This window comes from Lithobates pipiens, unplaced genomic scaffold, assembly GCF_037356315.1.
Source record: "Lithobates pipiens isolate NorthernLeopardFrog02 unplaced genomic scaffold, aLitPip1_a1.2 Scaffold_16, whole genome shotgun sequence".
Taxonomy (NCBI): domain Eukaryota; kingdom Metazoa; phylum Chordata; class Amphibia; order Anura; family Ranidae; genus Lithobates; species Lithobates pipiens.
The window spans coordinates 450,770,993-450,792,573 of NW_027507748.1; the positions used below are offsets into that span (position 1 = coordinate 450,770,993).

Here is a 21,581-nt window from a genome sequence, read left to right on the forward strand (position 1 = left end):
CGACTTGGCCTTGTAGTTTGGATCATTGTCATGTTGGAATGTCCAAGTATGTCCCATGCGCAGCTTCCTGGCTGATGAATGCAAATGTTCCTGCAGTATTGTTTGATAACATACTGCATTCATCTATCAATTTTGACCAAATTTCCTGTTCCTTTGTAGCTCAAACATCCAACACATCAGTGATCCACCTCCGTACCTTTCATCATAGACCTTGTTCACGCCTCTCCAAATGAAGCATTTATGGTTGTGGCCAAAAAGCTAAATTTTGGTCTCATCACTCCAAATGACTTTGTGCCAGAAGGTTGGAGCTGCTTGGTGTATTGTAAGTGGGATACTTTGTGGCATTTGTTTAGTAATTACTTTCTTCTGGCGACTCGACCATGCAGGCAATCTTTCTTCAAGTGCCTCCTTGTTGTGCACCTTGAAACAGCCACACCACATGTTTTCAGAGAGTCCTGTATTTCACATGAAGATATTATTGTGGGTTTTTCTTTACATCCCAAACAATTTTAATGGAAGTTGTGGCTGAAATTTCAGTTGGCCTACCCGACCGTGATTTGGTTTCAACAGAACCGTTCATTTTCCACTTCAAGATTAGTATTTGAGCACTGCTGATTGGCATTCTCAATACCTTAGATATCTTTTTATATCCCTTTCCATAATTCATGAACGATTATTCATGAATCCATGCTGATTACGGCTAATGATATCGTTGTCATTACTAAATTCTTTATATATATATATATATATATATATATATATATATATATATATATATATATATATATATATATATATATATATATATATATATATATATATAGACCCTTATCCCTTTCAAGAGCTTGCATACAATTGATGTTAAGCTAACTGGTCTCTAATTCCAAGGGACGTACCGTGGCCTTTTTTTAAATATTGGTGCTACATTGGCTTTTCTCCAATCAGCTGATACCATTCCAGCCAGTAGACTGTTCGTAAAAATTGGGAACAATGTTCTGGCAATTACTTGACTGAGTTCCTTAAGGACCCTCTGATGCAAGCCGTCTGGTCCCGGTAATAAACCGCTTAAGGACTGCCTCACGCCAATAAACATCGGCAGAATGGCACAGCTGTGCACAAGCACGTACAGGTACGTTGCCCTTTAAGAGCCCAGCTGTGGGTCATGCACATGCCGCCAACGGCGCACTTGCGACTTGGTCCTGAGCTCCGTGATCATGGCCGTGGGACCCAATCGCCGCTGGTGTCCCGTGATCGGGTCACAGAGCTGAAAAACAGGGGGAGAGGCAAGTGTAAACAAACCTCTCCCCATGCTTCCTAGTGAGCTTGTCACTGATCATCTGTTCCTTGTCATAGGGAAAGAATCAGTGAAGTCACACGCCAAGCCACGCCCCCTACAGTGAAGAAAAACACGTTAGGTCACACTTAACCCCTACACTGCCCCCTGTTAACCCCTTCACTGCCAGTGACATTTTTACAGTAATCAATGCATTTTTAATTGCAATGATCACTGTATTAAAGTGGTTGTAAACCCATGGGGTGGGTGGACCACCTGCAAGGCAAAGGCTTCCTGTCTGCCGCTGCCATGGATCCCGGAGTGACTTCAGGGTCTCGCTGCTCCGGCGCTGTGAGTCGCAGGAGCGGCGATGACGTCACTCCCGCGCATGCGCACGGGAGACGACACTCGCGGCATATCGCTGAGATCTGCAGCCTGCCCAGTGCGCCTGTGTGCTGCTGTCTACGGCACATGCGGTGGCTGTCTTCGGGTAAATATCTCCTAAACCGTATAGGTTTAGGAGATTTCTTGGACTTACAGGTAAGCCTTAATCTGGGCTTACCTGTAGGTCAAAGTGGTTTGTAAGGGTTTACAACCACTTTAATGCCAATGGTCCCAAAAATGTGTCAAAATTGTCCGACGTGTCCACCATAATGTCGTAGTCACAATAAAAAAAAAATATTAATAAAAATGCCATAAAAATAGCCCCTATTTTGTAGATGCTATAACTTTTGCGCAAACCAATCAATAAACACTTATTGCGATTTTTTTTTACCAAAAATATGTACAAGAATACTTATCTTAAACCGAGGAAAAAAAAATTTTTTTATACATTTTTGATGGATATTATAGCAAAAAGTAAAAAATATTGCATTTTTTCAAAATTGTCGCTCTATTTTTGTTTATAGTGCAAAAAATAAAAAAACGCAGAGTTGATCGAATACCACCAAAAGAAAGCTATTTGTGTTGGAAAAAAGGATGCCAATTTTGTTTGGGAGCCACGTCGCGTGACTGTGAAATTGTCAGTTAAAGCAACGCAGTGCCGAATCGCAAAAAGGGGCCTGGTCCTTTAGCTGCAAAATGGTCCGGGGCTTAAGTGGCTAATGTTGCGTTTTTCAAGTCTATTTCTAATTCTGTCCTCCGTTAGCCACGAGGGTGCTTCCTGTGACATGCCATGAGGATAAACATTGAAGTTTTGGTTACTGAAGCCCCCAGATTCCCTCGTGAAGATTGAGAAGAATAAATTTAAAACCTTTGCCATCTCTCCATCCTTAGTAACCAGATTCCCTTAAGCATTCTTTATGGGACCAATATGATCTGACCTCTCTTTCCTACTATTTATATACTTAAAGAATTTCTAGGGATTTTTTTTTACTCTCCTCTACTATGTGCCTTTCGTGTTTTATCTTAGCCGCCCTGATTATATCCTTACATTTCTTGCTGCATTCTTTGTAATGTTGGAATGCTGATGATCAGCCTTTGTATTTTTTGAAGGCCTTCTCCTTTGCTTTTATATGGATTTTTACGTTGGAATTAAGCCCCCCAGGACTTTTATTAGCGCTTTTAAATTTATTTCCAATTGGGATGCACTGGCTAATGCACTTATTTAATATGCCCTTAAAGCATACCCATTTTTCCTCCGTGTTCTTTGTTCCTAACATTTTATCCCAATTATTATCCTCTAGCAAGAATCATAGTTTAGGGAAGTTGGCCGTTTTGAAATTCAGTGCCTTTGTATTCCCCTTATATTTCCTATTTGTGTGATTTATACTAAAACTAATTGACCTGTGACCGCTGTTTCCTAAATTACCCTGTATTTCCACATCCATGAGCAGGTCTGTATTGTTGGTAATCAGTAGGTGGAGTAATGCTTTGTTTCTAGTTGGTGCATTTACCATTTGACCCATGAAATTGTCCTGCAAGACATTTAAGAACTGGTGAGCCTTAGATGAATGTGCGGTTCCTTTCACCCAGTCTGTCTGGATAATTAAAATCCCCCATTATAATGACACGTGCCATTCTTGCTAATCCAAATTGTGATAGGCGGTCCGCCTTCACCTCCTCCCTCTGGTTAGTGGGCCTATAGCATACGCCCAGTATTACTTTCCCCTTAGTTTCCTCCGTTTGTAGCTCTACCCATAAGGATTCCACGTCCTCCCTTGCTCCCTTAGTGATGTCATCTCTCACATTCACTTGTACATCATTTTTGAGGCATACCCCTTCCCCTTTTTTACCCTCTCTAGCCCTGCTATATAGAAAATACCCTTTAATGGTTGCCAGCCAATCATGAGAGCTGTCAAACAGTCTCTGTAATTCCTACAAAATCTAAATCATCCGACAGACTCCTGGCATTCGTGAACATGCCACTTAGTTAAGACTGGTTGCATACAATCTCCTTATTGGGTGCTCTGGGGTTGCAAATAGGACTTGTTACTATACTTACCTCAGGTTTAGGTGCTTTAATCAACCTACCACTAATGCCCCCTATACTACCCTCTGGAATATGCTCCGCGCTGGCTATCTCTACATCCCCCCCCGTTGCCTAGTTTAAAAGCCCTTCCTAAATTAGGTGCAGTCCATCCCTTCTACAAAGCTAGTAAACAGCTGAGAAGTCGGCCCAGTTCTCCGGAAACCTAAACCCCTCCTTTCTACACCAGCTCCTCAGCCACTTGATAACTTCTCAAATCTCCCTCTGCCTTTCTGGTGTGGCTCGAGGTACTGGTTGTATTTCTGAGAATACTACCTTGGAGGTCCTTTTCCTCAAATTTAGCTCCCAAGTCCCTAAAATCGTTTAGGACACTCCATCTTCCTCTGACTTTGTCATTGGTGCCAATGTGCACCATGACAGCCAGGTCTTCCCCAGCCCCTCCCAGTAATCTATCCACCAGATCCGTAATGTGCCGAACCTGAGCTCCCGGTAGACAACATACAGTTTGGTACTTCAGGTCTTTGTGACAGATTGCCCCCTCTGTCCTTCTAAGAACCCTTACCACCGGAATCTGTCTTTCCTTTCCCATGGCTTTACTCCCACCCTCACTGGGGGAGTTATTCCCCTGGGTGTTAGGGGAATCACTCAGCTCCAGCAGTGCTGATAACTGACTGGTTTCACCAATGTCACACAACAGGGCGTACTTATTGGGATGTTCCATCCCAGGACCGGCCTCCCTGGCACTTTCCCCTTTACCCTTTCTGGGGCAGAACAAGGATCACTGGCTGGAGAGGAGATGAGCTGGAACATCCTGATACGGCAGGAGGAATAAACCCCTTGTAAGAAGAACCGGAGCACTTCAGCCTCATCTCCAGCAGAGGCGAGGTGGCGGCAAAGAGGAGGCAATTCTGCACGCAGAAGGCTCCCCATCCCCACCTCACAGATCATCGGCTGAAAGTGCTGGGCAGTCACAGCCATGTAGGTGCCAGGCCATGGGAAGAGGAGCGGCGTCGTGGCAGCCATCTTGCCAAAGACCAGAAGAAGAGTCTCCTAGGCAACCAAGGGAGCCAGAAGATGCCGGAATCACTGGTATATTGGTCACTGGCTCATCCAGACCCCTGCAATTTGCAGAAAGGTGGCCTTAACATCCCAGGAGTCTGTGCCCATTCACAACAGCAAGCAGAAGTCCAGGTGAATCTTGGTGCTGGAGAGTGGTCATCCATACCATTGTTGGCTAATCTTACTAATCTGTTGTTCAGATTAATTTAGCAATTAATAGCAGAAATTAGGCTAGTGAGGCTGATTCAGCACATTGACATAATTTTGGCGGCATATAAAAATTTTGGAGGTAGAGCATGGTTTTCGATACATCTCATTCCAACAAAAACTCGCTGTTCACCCTACTACTACTAAGATGGGGGATTAAAAGAGGTTGGCTTATGGATGAATTCCCCCCGCCCAAACGGTCAACATACATTAAGCAGCCAGCCAATGTGGTAAGCTGAGATTTCACAATATATCTGTACATACTGGCTAAAGAACATACAGCATGATATTACGGATGCAAAAGAATGTATGGAGATAAAAGCATTGTGATTACAATTATGGAGAGTTGCGTCCACAGTGCGCAATTTACCAAAAAACATTTTTAAGAACATAGGGTCCTTTAAAACAATACTGAAGCTGTAAATGGACTAAATTACTAAAAGAAATAACCCAATAACCAAGTACCTTGGCCTCATCAGTTTAAGGAATGGCAAGGGAAAGAACAGACACCTTTATATCAGCAGCACAGAATGTCACACAATCAAAATTACTTAAAAATGTGAAGTTACGGGGAAAAAAAACCCCGGGAGTTATACCTTGTTAGCCAGAAGTCTTGTCAAACAGAAGACCAAATCACAGGTGTGATATTCTGTAGTACTCAGCTCAAAATTATTTTAAAAAAATGGCAAACCTTCAAGACCTCAGTTCACTTTGTTTGCCTGATACATCAAACGATTCGGAAAAATAGCTCATTTATACAAGTAAAATCTGTGCACACATCTCTCAATCTATTGGATAATGCTGGCTATACGTGGTAAGTTTTTTTTTTCTCACTCAGCCAGTGGGGTTGAGGTGGATGAAAGTCTCCCATCCCTGTTAGGACCTTGCATTATAAATAGCTGCTACCACTGCTGTAGCAATACACTGATCAGTGGCTGCAGATGCTGATCGACAACAACTTTGCAACATGTCCCTTTGACAAAAATCAATTAATAGACTGCTGTCGAACAGGAACTGCCACACACTGGTGAAAATTTGGATCATGGGTCTTCAAACTATGGCACTGGCCCCCCAGTTGTTCAGGAACTACAATTCCCATCATTCCTAGTCATGTCTGTGAATGTCAGAGTTTTACAATGCCTCATGGGATGTGTAGTTTCACAACAGCTGGAGGGCCGTAGGTTGAGGATCCCCGATTTGGATGATTCAGAAGTGTATGGCCAGTTTAAGGGCACTTTGAGTAAACTTGTGTTTTTTTTTTAAAATAGGGACTCAACATATTGACCTGTAAGGTGGTTAGAACAAGAGCTACAGGAAATTAATTGGTGTACTGCGTATAAAGTGAAGGTTGGTTAGTTCTAGATGCAAAGGAATAATAGCCTCACTGTCAGGGCTGGCTTAGCCCTTCCTCCTCTGGGCTGGCTGCTCAGCTGTCGGCTAATTGCCAGCTCTCATCTCTCTCCACAGTTACCAGCTGTTCCTGATCATGCTCCTCTGACATGCCTACTTAAAGCTGTCCAGTTCACTTCACCTCTGCCTTCGCCTTGGTCACATCACAAGAAACCATCTCTTGCGGTTCTGTTTAAAGACTGGCTTGCTGACATCCCTTCTGGCTCCTTATCCTGCTTGCTGTTGCTCTACTTGGATCCCTGACTTCTGGCCTGGCTGATTACCCAATCTGGTTATTGAACTCTGGCCTGGCTGACTACTCGATCCGGTTACTGGACTCTGGCTATGCTTTGACTACGCTTTTTCTATTTACCTTTTTATTTAATAAACAAGTGTGATTTAATTGTACTTCTGTCTCGGTCTGATTCATGGTTTCTGACAGTCACATGCAAACTCTCTCTCCCATCCTTAACCACTTTCAGACCGGACCATTTTGCTGGTAAATGACCAGAGGTCTTTTTACACTTTGGCACTGCGCTGCTTTAACTGGTAATTGCGCGGTCATGCAATGTTGTACCCAAACAAAATTTGCGTCCTTTTCTTCCCACAAATAGAGCTTTCTTTTGATGGTATTTGATTGCCTCTGCGATTTTTATTTTTTGCGATATAAACGTAAAAAGACCGCAAATTTTGAAAAAAAATGATATTTTCTACTTTTTGTTATTAGAAAAATCCAATAAACTAAATTTTAGTCATACATTTAGGCCAAAATGTATTCAGCCACATGTCTTTGGTAAAAAAAAAGTCAATAATTGTATATTTATTGGTTTGCGCAAAAGTTGTCACATCTACAAACTAAGGTACGTTTTCTGGAATTTACGCAGCTTTTAGTTTACGACTGCCTATCTCATTTCTTGAGGTGCTAAATTGGCAGGGCAGTACAAACCCCCCCCCAAATGACCCCATTTTGGAAAGTAGACCCCCTAAGGAAATTGATAAGAGGCATGTTGAGCCCATTGAATATTTTATTTTTTTGCCTCAAGCGATTGAATAATGACAAAAAAAAAAATATTTTTTTTTTTTTTACACAAAGTTGTCACTAAATGATATATTGCTCACACATGCTATGGGCATATGTGAAATGACACCCCAAAATAAATTCTGCTGCTTCTCCTGAGTACGGGGATACCACATATGTGGGACTTTTTGGGAGCCTAGCCGCGTACGGGGCCCCGAAAACCAAGCACCGCCTTCAGGCTTTCTAAGGGCGTAAATTTTTGAGTTCACTTCTCACTACCTATTACAGTTTTGAAGGCCATAAAATGCCAAGATGGCACAAAACCCCCACAAATGACCCCATTTTAGAAAGTAGACACCCCAAGCTATTTGCTGAGAGGCATGTTGAGTTCATGGAATATTTTATATTTTGCCACAAGTTGCGGGAAAATTACAAACTTTTTTTTTTTTTTTTTTTTTTTTTTCACAAAGTTGTCACTAAATGATATATTGCTCATGCATGCCATGGCCATATGTGAAATGACACCCCAAAATAAATTCTGCTGCTTCTCCTGAGTACGGGGATACCACATATGTGGGACTTTTTGGGAGCCTAGCCGCGTACGGGGCCCCGAAAACCAAGCACCGCCTTCAGGCTTTCTAAGGGCGTTACAGTTTTGAAGGCCATAAAATGCCAAGATGGCACAAACCCCCCCCAAATGACCCCATTTTGGAAAGTAGACACCCCTAAATTTAGGGGTACACTAGTGAGACTAGGTAATAAATGGCGGGTGCCCTGAAACTATAAAAAAATAACTAACCAACCAGCGTCACCTGTAACAGTTATATGGTGATCACTGGTGAAAGGGTTAACTAGGGGGCAATCAGGGGGCTTTATGCGGTAGTATATGGGGGTCCCTGGCGCTAAAAAAGCTGCGGCGAACCTAAATACCTACCTGCCTAACTAGCGTCACCTGTGACACTAATACAGCGATCAGAAAAACGATCGCTTATTAGGCTGGGTTCACACTGGAGCGATGCGGGAACGCCACGAATGCGCGACGGGTTCCCGCATCGCATGCCTCCCGGCGGCAGTTCACACTGCCCTATGCGAACTGCTGGGAGTGTCAGTGAAATGTTAATGACACCCCCAGATCAGTTCGCATATCGCAGTGCGATCTGCAAACTTGGATCGCATGGTGTGAACACCCATGCGATCCGATTCTGCTGCGGACCAAAAAAAGGGTCCCGTGCGAGTTTGCGGCGGGTGCGGCGGGTGCGACACGAATTCAGCCATACTATCTGTATAGCTGAACTCGAATCGCACAGAGATCGGATGTGATTTGCACTGCAGTGCGGTGCGAATCACATTCGTTCTCATAAACCGCTGCAATGTGAACCCAGCCTTAGTGACACTGGCGACGGGGGGTGATCACGGGGTTAAACCTTTATTGTGGGGGTTAGGGGGTACCTTAGAACTAAAGGGGGCTAACCCTAACTGCCCTAACAGTTATTAGTCACAAATGACACCCGCCGGGTGATCAGGGGGTTAAACCTTTATTAGGTAATAAATGGCGGGTGCCCTGAAACTATAAAAAAAATAACTAACCAACCAGCGTCACCTGTAACAGTTATATGGTGATCACTGGTGAAAGGGTTAACTAGGGGGCAATCAGGGGGCTTTATGCGGTAGTATATGGGGGTCCCTGGCGCTATAAAAAGCTGCGGCGAACCTAAATACCTACCTGCCTAACTAGCGTCACCTGTGACACTAATACGGCGATCAGAAAAATGATCGCTCATTAGGCTGGGTTCACACTGGAGCGATGCGGAAACGCCACGAATCCGCGGCGGGTTCCCGCATTGCATGCCTCCCGGCGGCAGTTCACACTGCCCTATGCGAACTGCTGGCAGTGTCAGTGAAATGTTACTGACACCCCCAGATCAGTTCGCATATCGCAGTGCGATCTGCAAACTCGGATCGCATGGTGTGAACACCCATGCGATCCGATTCTGCTGCGGGCCAAAAAAAGGGTCCCGTGCGAATTTGCGGCGGGTGTGGCGAATGGCTGAACTCGAATCGCACAGAGATCGGATGTGATTTGCACTGCAGTGCGGTGCGAATCACATTCGTTCTCATAAACCGCTGCAATGTGAACCCAGCCTTAGTGACACTGGCGACGGGGGGTGATCACGGGGTTAAACCTTTATTGGGGGGGTTAGGGGGGTACATTAGAACTAAAGGGGGCTAACCCTAACTGCCCTAACAGTTATTACAGTCACAAATGACACCAATGCAAAAAAAAAAAAAAAAAAATGACATTGGTGTCACTGTGACTGGGGGGCAGGGGTAATTGGGGGGGTGATCGGGGGGTAAAGGGGGGGTGTGAGTGTGCCTGGCATGTTCTACTGTGTGTGTAGAGTGTTGGTGCAACTCACCGATCCGCTCTCCTCCGTGTCGGAACGAAAAATACCAACACGGAGGAGAGAATACATCACTTCCTCTCCTGTGTTTACATTACAGGAGAGGAAGTGATGTCATGGGGGATTTCTATTCGTCGGGAGCGATCGCGAGGGGGTGGCCATGAATGAATGGCCGCCCCCTCGTCCCGGATCGCTCCCGGACGAAAACCGACCGCCGCAGGCACCGGGCGGGGGCCCGATCGGGCCCCCGACCCGCGGGAAGGCAGGGACGTACATGTACGCCAATATGCCTGCCCGTGCCATGCTGTCGACGTACATCGTCGTGCGGCGGTCGGCAACTGGTTAACCTTATATGCAGGAGACGGCTCCTCCTATGCCATACCAATGGTTGTACTGTAGCCAGAAAATGTATGCAGAAAATAGGGGGCTTAAAAAATATATATAAAATTTAAAAAATACATGAAGGTAAATCTTTAACCAATTCCCGCCGGGAGGACATCATATGACATTCCTTGGGTTGAAGAGGTGATCTGAATGATGGCTGCAGGTACACGCATCACTCTAGCGCTATTCATGCCTTATTCCTATTAAAAGGAATGTTTACATTTATTGTAATGGGAATAAAAGTGATGAAAGGAAAAAAAAAAAGGAAAAAAAAAAGCACCCTGTCCCTAAAAAAAATTAAAAATATGAATATATATATATATACATACATACACACATACACACACACACAAAATAATAAGTAACAAAAATAAATTAAATAAATATTTTAAATAACAAAAAAAAATAAAAAAAACACACACACTGTCCCTACTAGCTTGCACACAGAAGGGAACGCATAGGTAGGTTGCACTCGCATATGTAAACATCGCTGTTGCTAATGTTAGAGTGCAAGCAATAATTCTAGCACAAGACCTCCTCCAACTCTAAACTGGTAACCTGTAAAAAAAATTTAAAGCGTAGACTATGAATATTTTTGAGTACCGACGTTTGGAGCCATTTCACGAGTGTGCATAATTTTAAAGCGGGACACGAATTAATGGGTAATTTTGTGTTTTGTTTTTTTTAATTCAGGTTTTTTACCCCAAAACAAATTGTTTGAAAAATTGCTGCACAAATACCATGTGACATAATTGCAACAATCACCATTTTATTCAATAGGTTCTCTGCAAAAAAAAAAAAAAAAAAAAAAAAGTATAATACCGTATATACTCGAGTATAAGCCGAGATTTTCAGCCTCTTTTTTGAGGCTGAAAGTGCCCCCCTCGGCTTATACTCGAGTCATCGCTGTCTGCCCGCTCGATCAGCGTGTCGAGCAGACAGACAGCGGCCATTCTATGATTCAAAAGCCGCGCCTCCGGCTCCGCCTTCGCCTGTGATAGGCGGAACACTGAATTTCCCAGCAGCCTGTGTTCCGCCTATCACGGACGTCGTATCATCCTCGTACTACGGACGAGGATGATACGACGTCCGTGATAGGCGGAACACAGGCTGCTGGGAAATTCAGTGTTCCGCCTATCACAGGCGAAGGAGGAGGCGCGGCTTTTGAATTTTACAATGGCCGCCGACGAAGAGGGCACGGGACGGAGGCAAGGCAAGGCAAGGCACGGCACGGGACGGGACGGGACGGGACGGGACGAAGGCAAGGCACGACACGGGACGGAGGCTCGGGACAAAGGCTCGGGACACAGGTAGGCTGGACACACACACACACACACACACGGATGGATGGATGGAGACACACACACACACAGGGATGGATGGATGGATGGATGGAGACACACACACACAGGGATGGATGGATGGATGGATGGAGACACACACACACAGGGATGGATGGATGGATGGATGGAGACACACACACACAGGGATGGATGGATGGATGGACACACACACACACAGGGATGGATGGACGGACACACAGGGATGGACGGACACACAGGGATGGACGGACACACACACAGGGATGGACAGGCATGTCTCACCCTCGGCTTATACACGAGTCAATAAGTTTGCCAGTTTTTTTGGGGGTAAATTGGGGGCCTCGGCTTATATTCGGGTCGGCCTATGCTCGAGTATATACGGTATATACACACACACAATTTTTTTTTTATATATAAATATATATATATATATATATATATATATATATATATATATATATATATATATATATATATATATATATACACACACACACACACACACACACGTTTGGGGGTTATGAGTAATTTTCTAGCAAATAATTATGATTTTTTACATGTAGGAGAGGAATGCCAGAATTGGCCCAGTATGGAAGTGGTTAATGTACCCAATGACACAAATCTATTACCATATTTATCGGCGTATAACACGCACTTTTGTCCCCTTAAAATCAGGAGGAAATCGCAGGTGTGTTTTGCGCCGATCCCCGGCGATCTCCCGCTGATTGTGAGGAAAGAAGCGAGCGGAGCCAAGATACACAAAGCCGAGTGTACTTCAGCTAGACTCGGCTCCTCTCGCAGGCTCGCCCCTGACTGTGAGCAGAGCCAAGTCTAGCCGAAGTACACTCAGCTTTCTGTATGTCAGCGGGGCTCGCTCCTCTCGCAATCAGTGGAGATGGGCGGGACTTTGAGCAGAGTCGAGTGGAGTCTTTGTGTATCTTGGCTCCGCTCATTCCTCATCGCTCAGTCAGCGGAAATTGACGCCAATTTTAAGTCAGGGCAATGCTGCAAAGGCACTGGGCAATGCTGCAATGATGGACAAGGTTGCAGATGGACACTGATAAGGCTACATTGATGGGCATTTAAACGTAAAGTTTTTTTCCTTAAACTTCCCTCCTAAAACTGGGGTGCGTGTTATATGTCGATAAATACGGTACCTTATAACTTGATTAGCACCATTATATTTGAAGGCAGCAACACACACTCCTGGCACTATACTGTATTACCAGATAAATTGTATGACTGTTAGAGTCAAATGTTTTTGACTATATTGCTTTGTGTAAAAATGGGAAGTTTTTATTTTTTTTGGAGTTTGAGCGTATACATTATACACTGCTCAATAATTTATACACTGCTCCAAAAAAATAAAGGTACACTTTGAAAACACATCTGTGCAAATCCACTGCACAGAGCAGGCAAGTATGACATTTTTTGTTTTCCCTATATAAATAATTTTACAATCCCTTTAAATAGACCTAAATCCCCGCACTGCTTCTCTTTTCTGACAACTTCTCTGGCTACTGTTAATAGTTAAAGGGAGAGTCTTGGCTGCTTTAATTAGTGGTTGTACTTTAAGCTAGGGAATATTAAAAGTCTATTTTCGAAAATGCATCCAAACAAAAAAAAGGGACTGTGCGAGGACACGTGAAGATCAGTATAGGGATTATGTAAACAGTTCATTTATTTCACATCTAGGTTTTTAAAAACTAATTTAATCTAGAAGATGGCGACACGTGCAAACGGCATCTCAAAGCACTTATTCATCACAAAGGGTGATAAAATACCTGGGTGGCTCATATTACTTTATACACTTTCATACAATCCCCCAATATCTTTTGGATCAAGGCAAAGATCCAGCTTCCAATCAGTCATGTGAACTGCAGTGGCAAGCATGGTAAAACAACTAGATGGATAGCCCTGCTGGATTACTAGAAGAAGTACTGAGATTTTATACAGAGGGAGAAGCCTTGACAAAATATTGGTAGACTAAAGCACCAATAAAAACGACTATATCCTCAGGGAACAAGTAATAAGACTAGCCATATCCACTGTGAAATTGGCTATAAAACTCAGGATCAGACAAGCCTAGTATTATAGTGAGGAAGTTACTACTTCTAAAAAAAAAAAAAAAAAAAAACATTCTCAGTCTAGTATACATTGGAAAACAAAATATATGTCAGAGCTTTTCATGCATAGAAAAACGTAGCTTACCATCTTCTGTGCAGCACACACAGTGTAATGACCCTGTGGCAATTGCAATAACTTTCTTCCCCTGAAGACCTTGAACTTGGCGTGGCCTCCTTACATGATCATCTGAACCATGACCCAGCCGATGGTAGTCTCCTTTTCCCCTGTATAAAAACAACATTAAGCAAAAGGACTCCAATGGGTTGCAAACATCAAGCTGGTTGGATTACTAAAAGTAATCACAAATTTGCTGCCACAATAGCAAATACACAAATACATACAGCACTAACTACACGGATGGAGTCATTTTTCTCAGTAAAGCAAGGTATATGTATTAGGAATAATGGATTCACAAACAGAAAACATGTTTTCAACATAAAATGTAATTAATCACAATGGGCTCTGTACTGTATATATTCATTCATTCTGCTATGCAAGCCGTTTCTTTTGCCATGACAGCCGTAACAGCAGTTTCCCACTTCTGAAAAATGCTGGTATCTGAATGGCTGCTATGGGTACCGCACATTTTAAATATAGATTACTGTACGAAAAAACAAATAAAACTATAACTAAAATAACATACCATGTGTAGACAGCACCAGACTTGGTCAGAGCCACAGAGAATTGAGAGCCACATTCAACTTTGGTAACGCCGAGCCCAGTCAGTGAATCAATCTGAAAAAATAAAAAAATAAATGAAATAACATATCAAATTCACGTTAACAGATCTAACAAAGTTATCAAAACAACTAGCAAACTGACTTCAATTTACATATAAAACTAGCATTTCATCCAGGTTATTCATTTATTCGAAAAATAATTGATATTTTTAGATGGAATCCATTAAAAGACAAAGAAATGATTTAACTCTCGGGTTATATTGTGATTCCAAACTGAAATTGTGAATGTTGCTCAGGCTGTAGGAATCCCATTCAATAAAGCCAACCACTGAGTGCAGGATAGGACAGAGCTCTTCCAGGCAACAATGTACAGGGAAGAAACCTAGAATTCCAGGATGTTGACTGGGAGGGTGATACTCTGATGACAACCAAATCCCCTGCACAGACATGTGCCTAAGACTCCTCCCCAGCCTGACAGGTGGGCATCCATTGTGAGGACCATTGAAAAATTGCAAAGAAATTACTTCCTCTATTCCAGAGCTGGATTCCTGAGCAGTCGCAGTGCCAAATAAATCAGACTGTCTAGGGGAGCTTTTCTCAACCTTTTCAACACAGAGGAACCCTTGAAATAGTTCTCCAGTCTCGAGGAACCCCTGCTAAAAATTAGAACTCTACAACACACAATACATTAGTGTGATGGTCAGTTGGAAGAATGGTCCCTACACTTATGGTCATTGGGAAGAATTACCTCCTTACAGATAGCTAATAGATCAATGTTGTCAGTGGGAACTTATCTGAGGCAGATATTGCCCAATGCTGAAGGAACCCCTAGCAATCTCTGGAGGAACCCTGGTTGAGAATCACTGGTCTAGGGACTAGTCTCAAAATTACAGAATGTTGTAAAGTTGTAAAGTGGAGTAAAACTAGACAAATGGGACTGCCTTGAAGGAGGCGAATATCATTCTCAAGACTCTTGTCCTAAAATCAGTGAGTTGGGCAATTTCTAGACTCGGAGCTCAAGTCTAAAGTTTCTCCAGTAGAAGTATTCTTGGCATGGAGGGTGCAGATTTGCAGAAGTGGAGAAATGAAAAGCATGTTTTACAGATGAAGAGGTAGAAGACATTGCAGGTTTTCCCTTAGGCTCCACAATGGAAGATGGTGCACTTTCCAACAGTGGCATCCTCAATAACAGAGTAGATTCACAGAGATGTTGTCCCTTGACAGCTATGCGAATCAGAAGTTTCTTGTACATAGGTTCCACAGTCCCACACTTTAACCAAAAGTGTTCTACACATGTGTACCGTCAGGAGTCATGTGAAAGATAAGCGGAGAAGCAAGGCATTAAATCACAGCAGTGGTAATATTACTTCTAAGAGATTTTTGACTAGTCAGCCATAGTTTGGTTCAGTAAAGTCACAGCTCAAATGGGGTGGAGCAGTAACTGCCAGCAAGAGCAGAGTTTAAGACAAGGACGTCCAAGTGTTTATCAGTTGGGTTCTTAAAGACAGACACATCCTCTACTGGTATGGTAATGGCTTTGTTAAGAGGGAACACTCTTGGATCCACAGGAATTGAACCACTTTTCAAAATACTCCCTTAAAGTACACATGGAAAATAAGTGCTTGGGGAAAGCAAACAGCTTGTCAGAAAGTTTCCAATCTGTATACAGAAATCATTGAAACAATGGACGCAAATGGGAAAGTCTTTGTAACATTAGGGGCTCGAAAACTGGAAACAGTACTGGTAGATGCAACAAGCTGATCCTTTCAGAGCAATAAGCACTGCATCAATAGTAACCAAAACTATATCCTAACTTGGGAATTAAAGCAGGGGACCAAGCCTCAAGCTCAGATCTGTAAGACTGAAGCAACTCAGAATCAGACAGACAGTCTCTGTGGCTAATGGCACAGAAGATGGAAAAAATGCAGGAAAATCAGATAAATAATTCACCAGAGAGGTGAGCGCTTGTGACCTCTGCAATCAGAGTCAGCAAATACCAGAGTGATTTGGGCCACAAAGTCTTGCATAGCCAAAAAGGTAGGAACCAGTCACACCCAATGGAGCTAAATAGGACTCTTGATGACTGAATAGACTGAGGGCAGAAGGCAACAGGATTCCAGGCTGTAGATGTTGACACCATAATTTAGGCACACTGCAAGTTAGTAGAGTGTGAGCTAAGGGCATCTGGTACAGCAGGACTGTCTAGAATCAGCATGCTGTGACTGCATGATAGTAAGGCAACATAAGGATCAAGATTATGAGTGCTCAAGAAACCCAGACTGCTAGCAGCAGGTGAGGGTCAGATGGCCAGGGTGACCGAAAAACACTGTAGGCAGGCAGCAGGAACAGATCAAGGTTTTAAGTTCAATGTGGCTCTTCGCAAGCAGGAGCTGCAGTGAGGAGATGCTTCCTTGATGTTGTATGGCACAAAAGTGCAGACTGCGAGCACGACACTGCACCTAGTGGATGATGATGGGGGCCCAGCAAACTAGGTAAGTGAGATAATTTGGGCCAACCAGATTACTCAAAGTGAGTCTTTAGACACAGGGCAAGTATTGAGGTCATTTGCAGTGGTGTTCTGGACCCGGAAAGTGCTCTGTGGTTAATTTTTACAAGAACAGGAGTTCAGAAAGTGCTCTGCATGGAACCCAGTGCCCGAAGGTCATTGTGTTTGGACACAACACTCCAAAAGACAAGCTGAGAATGGCCATACCAGATTGCTTCAATGGAAGAGACAAGCTCTTACAGCAATGTAGAGAAGAGTCTCGACTGATGAAGTAGGAAAAAAAAAATTTAAGGAGTAAGAAAATAGGTTCATCTTTCACACAGCAGAATTGAAGAAAGACATTCATCCTCCTAGCACACCAGCAAAAAACCGAGGCATACTGTGAGGGGTTATCCTGGGCCGGCCTAGGGTTTTCTTATTTATTTATTTTGTTGTGCTAGTGTTCAATCCTCCTGTAATGGGCAGGGAAACCCAACAGTAAAAGACATCCCGTGTCCCTCACTAGATGTGAATGAAATATTTTTGAACACCTTTCAGAAACCCAGTCTAAATTTCCTTTCATATCAGCCTCCCGTAATCTGGTAAAAAAAAAAAAATGGGCAGCACTAGAAACGTGTCAAGCTTTAATGTAGTGTAGTGACATATATACACACAGTATGGCATGCATTTTTTCCTCAAAATCACAGGATGGTACATTTATACAACAATTTTTTTAGACCTCATGCACCTGTGTTAGGCATTAGGCACCGGCATTCGCCAGCGTCTGGAGGACACATGCACACCCTCCAGCCACATTGTAGGCAGCCTGTAAAACTCTATGGAAGGTCTCATAGCTGCTGCCGCTGGCCGCAGTACTTTGTGGTATCTACTTTTAGGACAGTATACACCCAGGGACGAATGCCCAGACCGCAAGCAGTTGGGGTTCAAGTCATCTCCCCTGGGTGAATACTGCGATAAAACAGAAATACAGATGAGTGCACTTGCACAGCCACGTCCAGCTGCAGCAGTTGTCACACGATCAGGACGGTGCACCTGTGCCCTACAGCCAGAGCCTCATGCACCTAGGCTAAACACCCAACATTCATGAGACTTTAGAGATCAAGATGTAAAACTGTTTGGTATGAGTATCTCTGACCTGCCTGAGACTGTCTGAGACTGTCACACACTCTCAGCAATGTCCTAAAGACCCTCAAGAGATGATTTACACATACAGTGTACACAGCGAAAAATAGAAGAAACATCTCTCACAGACATGTCCCATTGTGTATACAAACAGGCTGCAGCTGCAAAGAGAGGAAGTGCTTTACAGATTTGATTCACAGGCCACAGTTAGATATACGCTGTCAAATCTAGCAAAAATGGTTAATGAGGGGGTTTAATATTTTCAGAATAGGGATTATATGCATGGCAGCATTATAAACTCTAATAACATATCTGGTGTTCATTTGTGGAAAAAATGCCTACCTTCATGGGAACTTTACAGCCATCACTGCCACCCCTTCCAAGCTTTCCATAGTCTCCATCACCCCAAGACCAGACTGTATCATCATCAGTGAGACAGAGGGTTTGAGCATCTCCACTGCCACAAGCAATGTCAATTACACGATATCCTTGTAAGGCTTCCACCTGGTTAACAAAATAGACCAAAATATAATTAAAATGAAAGTCATATTTAAATCTTAACTCAACACCTGGTATGGTAGTCCAGGGCTCGACAAAACCCGGGCGCCCGGTCGCATTTGCGACTAGAATTCCAGACCTGGCGCCTGGGGCAGCACAGCTGGGGGTATGCTGTCTCCGTGGCCCCCCCCCGGCGCGATCGCGTCGGGCCGCGCCGCCGCCGGCCGGTAATTTAGCCCCCGGCTTTGAGGCCTTCTACGATCCTATGGTTCCTTCTGTAATCTGGCGCCCTCTTGTGGTGGCCGTTGGAATTACAACCAGCAATGCTAATGGATGTAATGCTAATTTTCCCTGTCTGCCAGCCTATCTTTCTTCCCTTTACTCAGAACCCCTAAAAATTATATATATATTTTATTCTAACACCCTAGAGAATAAAATGGTGGTCGTTGCAATACTGTTTGTCACACCGTATTTGCACAGCGGACTTACAAGCGCACTTTTTTGGGGAAAATGTATTTAATAAAAAAAAAAAAAAATAAGACAGTAAAGTTAGCCCAATTTTTTTTAATATTGTGAAAGATAATGTTGCGTCGAGTAAATCGATACCAAACATGTCATGCTTCAAAATTGCGCCCGCTCATCGAATGGCGACAAACTTTTACCCTTTAAAATCTCCATAGGCGACATTTAAAACATTCTACAGGTTGCACTTTTTAAGTTACAGAGGAGGTCTGGGGCTAGAATTATTGCTCTCACTCTACCGATCGCAGCGATACCTCACATGTGTGGTTTGAACACCGCTTTCATATATGCGTTCGCTTCTGCACGCAAGCTTGGCGGGACAGGGCGCGTTTAAAATATTTTTTTTTTATTTTAACTTTTATTTTTATTTTTTTCACTGTTCTTTAAAAAAAAAAAAAAAAAAAAAATGTGTGTCACTTTTGTTCCTATTACAAGGAATGTAAAAATCCCTTGTAATAGAAAAAAGCATGACAGGTCCTCTTGTATATGAGATCTGGGGTCAGAGAGACCTCACATCTCATATTTACACTAAAATGCAATTTAAAAAAAAAAATTGTCATTTGAAAAAAAAAAAAAAAATGTCCCTCTAAGAGCTATGGGGGGCAATGACTTGGAGACAGGTGGGGGGCTTGGGGCTATCTTCCCCTCACTTGTCTCCATGTCAGGCCAGGGACAGGTCCGGATCGCCATCACGGACCCGGCTCCTAACTTTTTTAGCTGGCTCCTAGATTCCAAGCAAATTTGTCAACCCCTGTGGTAGTCCCTTAGTTTGTTTGGGCCAAGCATCCTCCGACTGGCTGAGGTGAAGAGGTGGACAGATGATATCACGATTTCTGCCTCAGCTGTCATTTATAAAAAACGGCAAAGCTCCACATGAAAGACTGAGTACCACTTAGCTCAACTATTTTGTTCCAGGAGTGGGATGGGAAGTCCTCACCCCACTCCTGGAACAGTGCTGAAACCGGTGTGTAGCTGAGGCTACATACAGATAATACAGCGTGCCCAGCAAGCACACCTGTAAGTGCAGCAAATAGTTTGTTTAAACCAGCCTGGCCAAAATTAACTATTTAAAGCAGAGGTCTCCAAACTGTCTAAACAAAGCCAGTTTACGGTCTTTCAAACTTTAGGAAGGCCAGACTGTGGCCAATGGGAGAAGAAAATGTCCTACTGTAACTGGGATTAAACAATGCCCCATGCATGGTATAGTAGTAATAGTGCTCCATCACCATTGTCAGTGGGAGTAATAGTTACCCATCACCGATGTCAGGGGGAGGATCAGTGCCCAATTGTTGGTTTTAATGGGAAAATTAGTGTAGTTTGTGTCAGTGAGAGGACTAGTGCCCCATTGCCGATGTCAGTGGCATAATGCCCCAAGGGCCAGATAAAAGCAAGCAAAAAGCAACCCCCTGGCCGCAGTCTGAAGACTGACGATTTAAAGAGACATTAAAAGGTAGAGTTAGGCCACGTACACACGGGCGGATTGTCTGGCCAACTAAGTTCGTCAGACAATCCGACAGACAGTCCGTTCAAAATTTGCATGAACGGACTTTACCACACACGATGAGCAGACAGTCCGCTGAAAGCTTGCGCGATGACGTGTACGGCACGTACGACGGGACGAAAAATTCGACGTCCAATACACTGCAATGCAACCTTCGTCGTGTAAATCCTTTCTGAGCATGAGCCAAACTTAGTCTGTCGAACTAGCCTACTCACGAGCGGACTGTCCGCTGAAACCAAGTTTGGACGGACTGTCTTACGGAAATTCCGTAAGACTTTGTTCGTCAGACAATCCGCTGAAAAAGTCCGCTGAAGCCCACACACGAGCGGATTGTCCGCTGAAACACTGTTCAGCGGACTAAGTTGGGCAGACAATCCGCCCGTGTGTACGCGGCCTTAGGCTTTACTGGCGATTAAAGGATATAAGGGATCTGGAACGAAGAACTGATTGCTTTAAGCAATACAATCTTCAATCATTCCAGAAGAGAATGATGGAAACAAATTCTTTGACTTACCTTTGTGGATATAGGAGGCCTAATGTCAGATACTACAAACTCGCCACCCAAATTTAAACTTTTACAACTCCTTTAGATGTAATATCAATTATAAACTGAGTGTTTACCTAAACAATTCATTCAATGTGTAACCAAATACACTACTTAAAATTGGTTACTTATTTAAACTGCTAGTATTCCAGTCTATACACAATTAGTTTAGCTGATCTCATTTATATTTAGTCAGTGACTGTTCTTTTGCTAAAATAAATCTCTTTAGATAATAGGAGGAAAAAATTTGCCAGGATTTAATGTGTCAGGCCCATAGTTGCTAGATGATTTGCTCACGTCACCCAATTTCAACCTAACGATTTAAAAAGCTATTTATATTGCTAGCTTGAAAGCTAATGGTTGGGTAAATGACAGCACGAAGGTGTAAGATTGATACAACCCTACCTCTGTTAAACTACCAATTTGCACTTCAAACTTGGGGAATGCATCGCAGCCAATTAGCCTTGAACCTTATAAATGTATGCAAGGCAAGCCTATTCTACCCATTAAATTGTCAGAGGGTAGAAAGAAAAATTTAGAAAGTTTTATGCATCGTCTACCTTTTTTCAGTACTAAACAAGATTCTAATATTTTCCATT

The 21,581-nt window shown here is 43.3% G+C and overlaps 1 protein-coding gene across 8 annotated transcripts in view; it reads right to left on the reverse strand.

The window, feature by feature from the left end:
* HERC2 (HECT and RLD domain containing E3 ubiquitin protein ligase 2) overlaps positions 1 to 21,581 on the reverse strand; it is a 232,709-nt gene that overhangs the window by 23,650 nt on the left and 187,478 nt on the right. For all 8 annotated transcript variants that reach the window (XM_077482785.1, XM_077482784.1, XM_077482781.1 and 5 more), the window contains 3 exons: positions 18,260 to 18,421; positions 14,253 to 14,344; positions 13,694 to 13,833 (listed from right to left, as the gene is read on the reverse strand). In XM_077482785.1, coding sequence (XP_077338911.1) covers positions 13,694 to 13,833; positions 14,253 to 14,344; positions 18,260 to 18,421 — 394 coding nt within the window. The remainder of the gene's footprint in view (positions 1 to 13,693; positions 13,834 to 14,252; positions 14,345 to 18,259; positions 18,422 to 21,581) is intronic.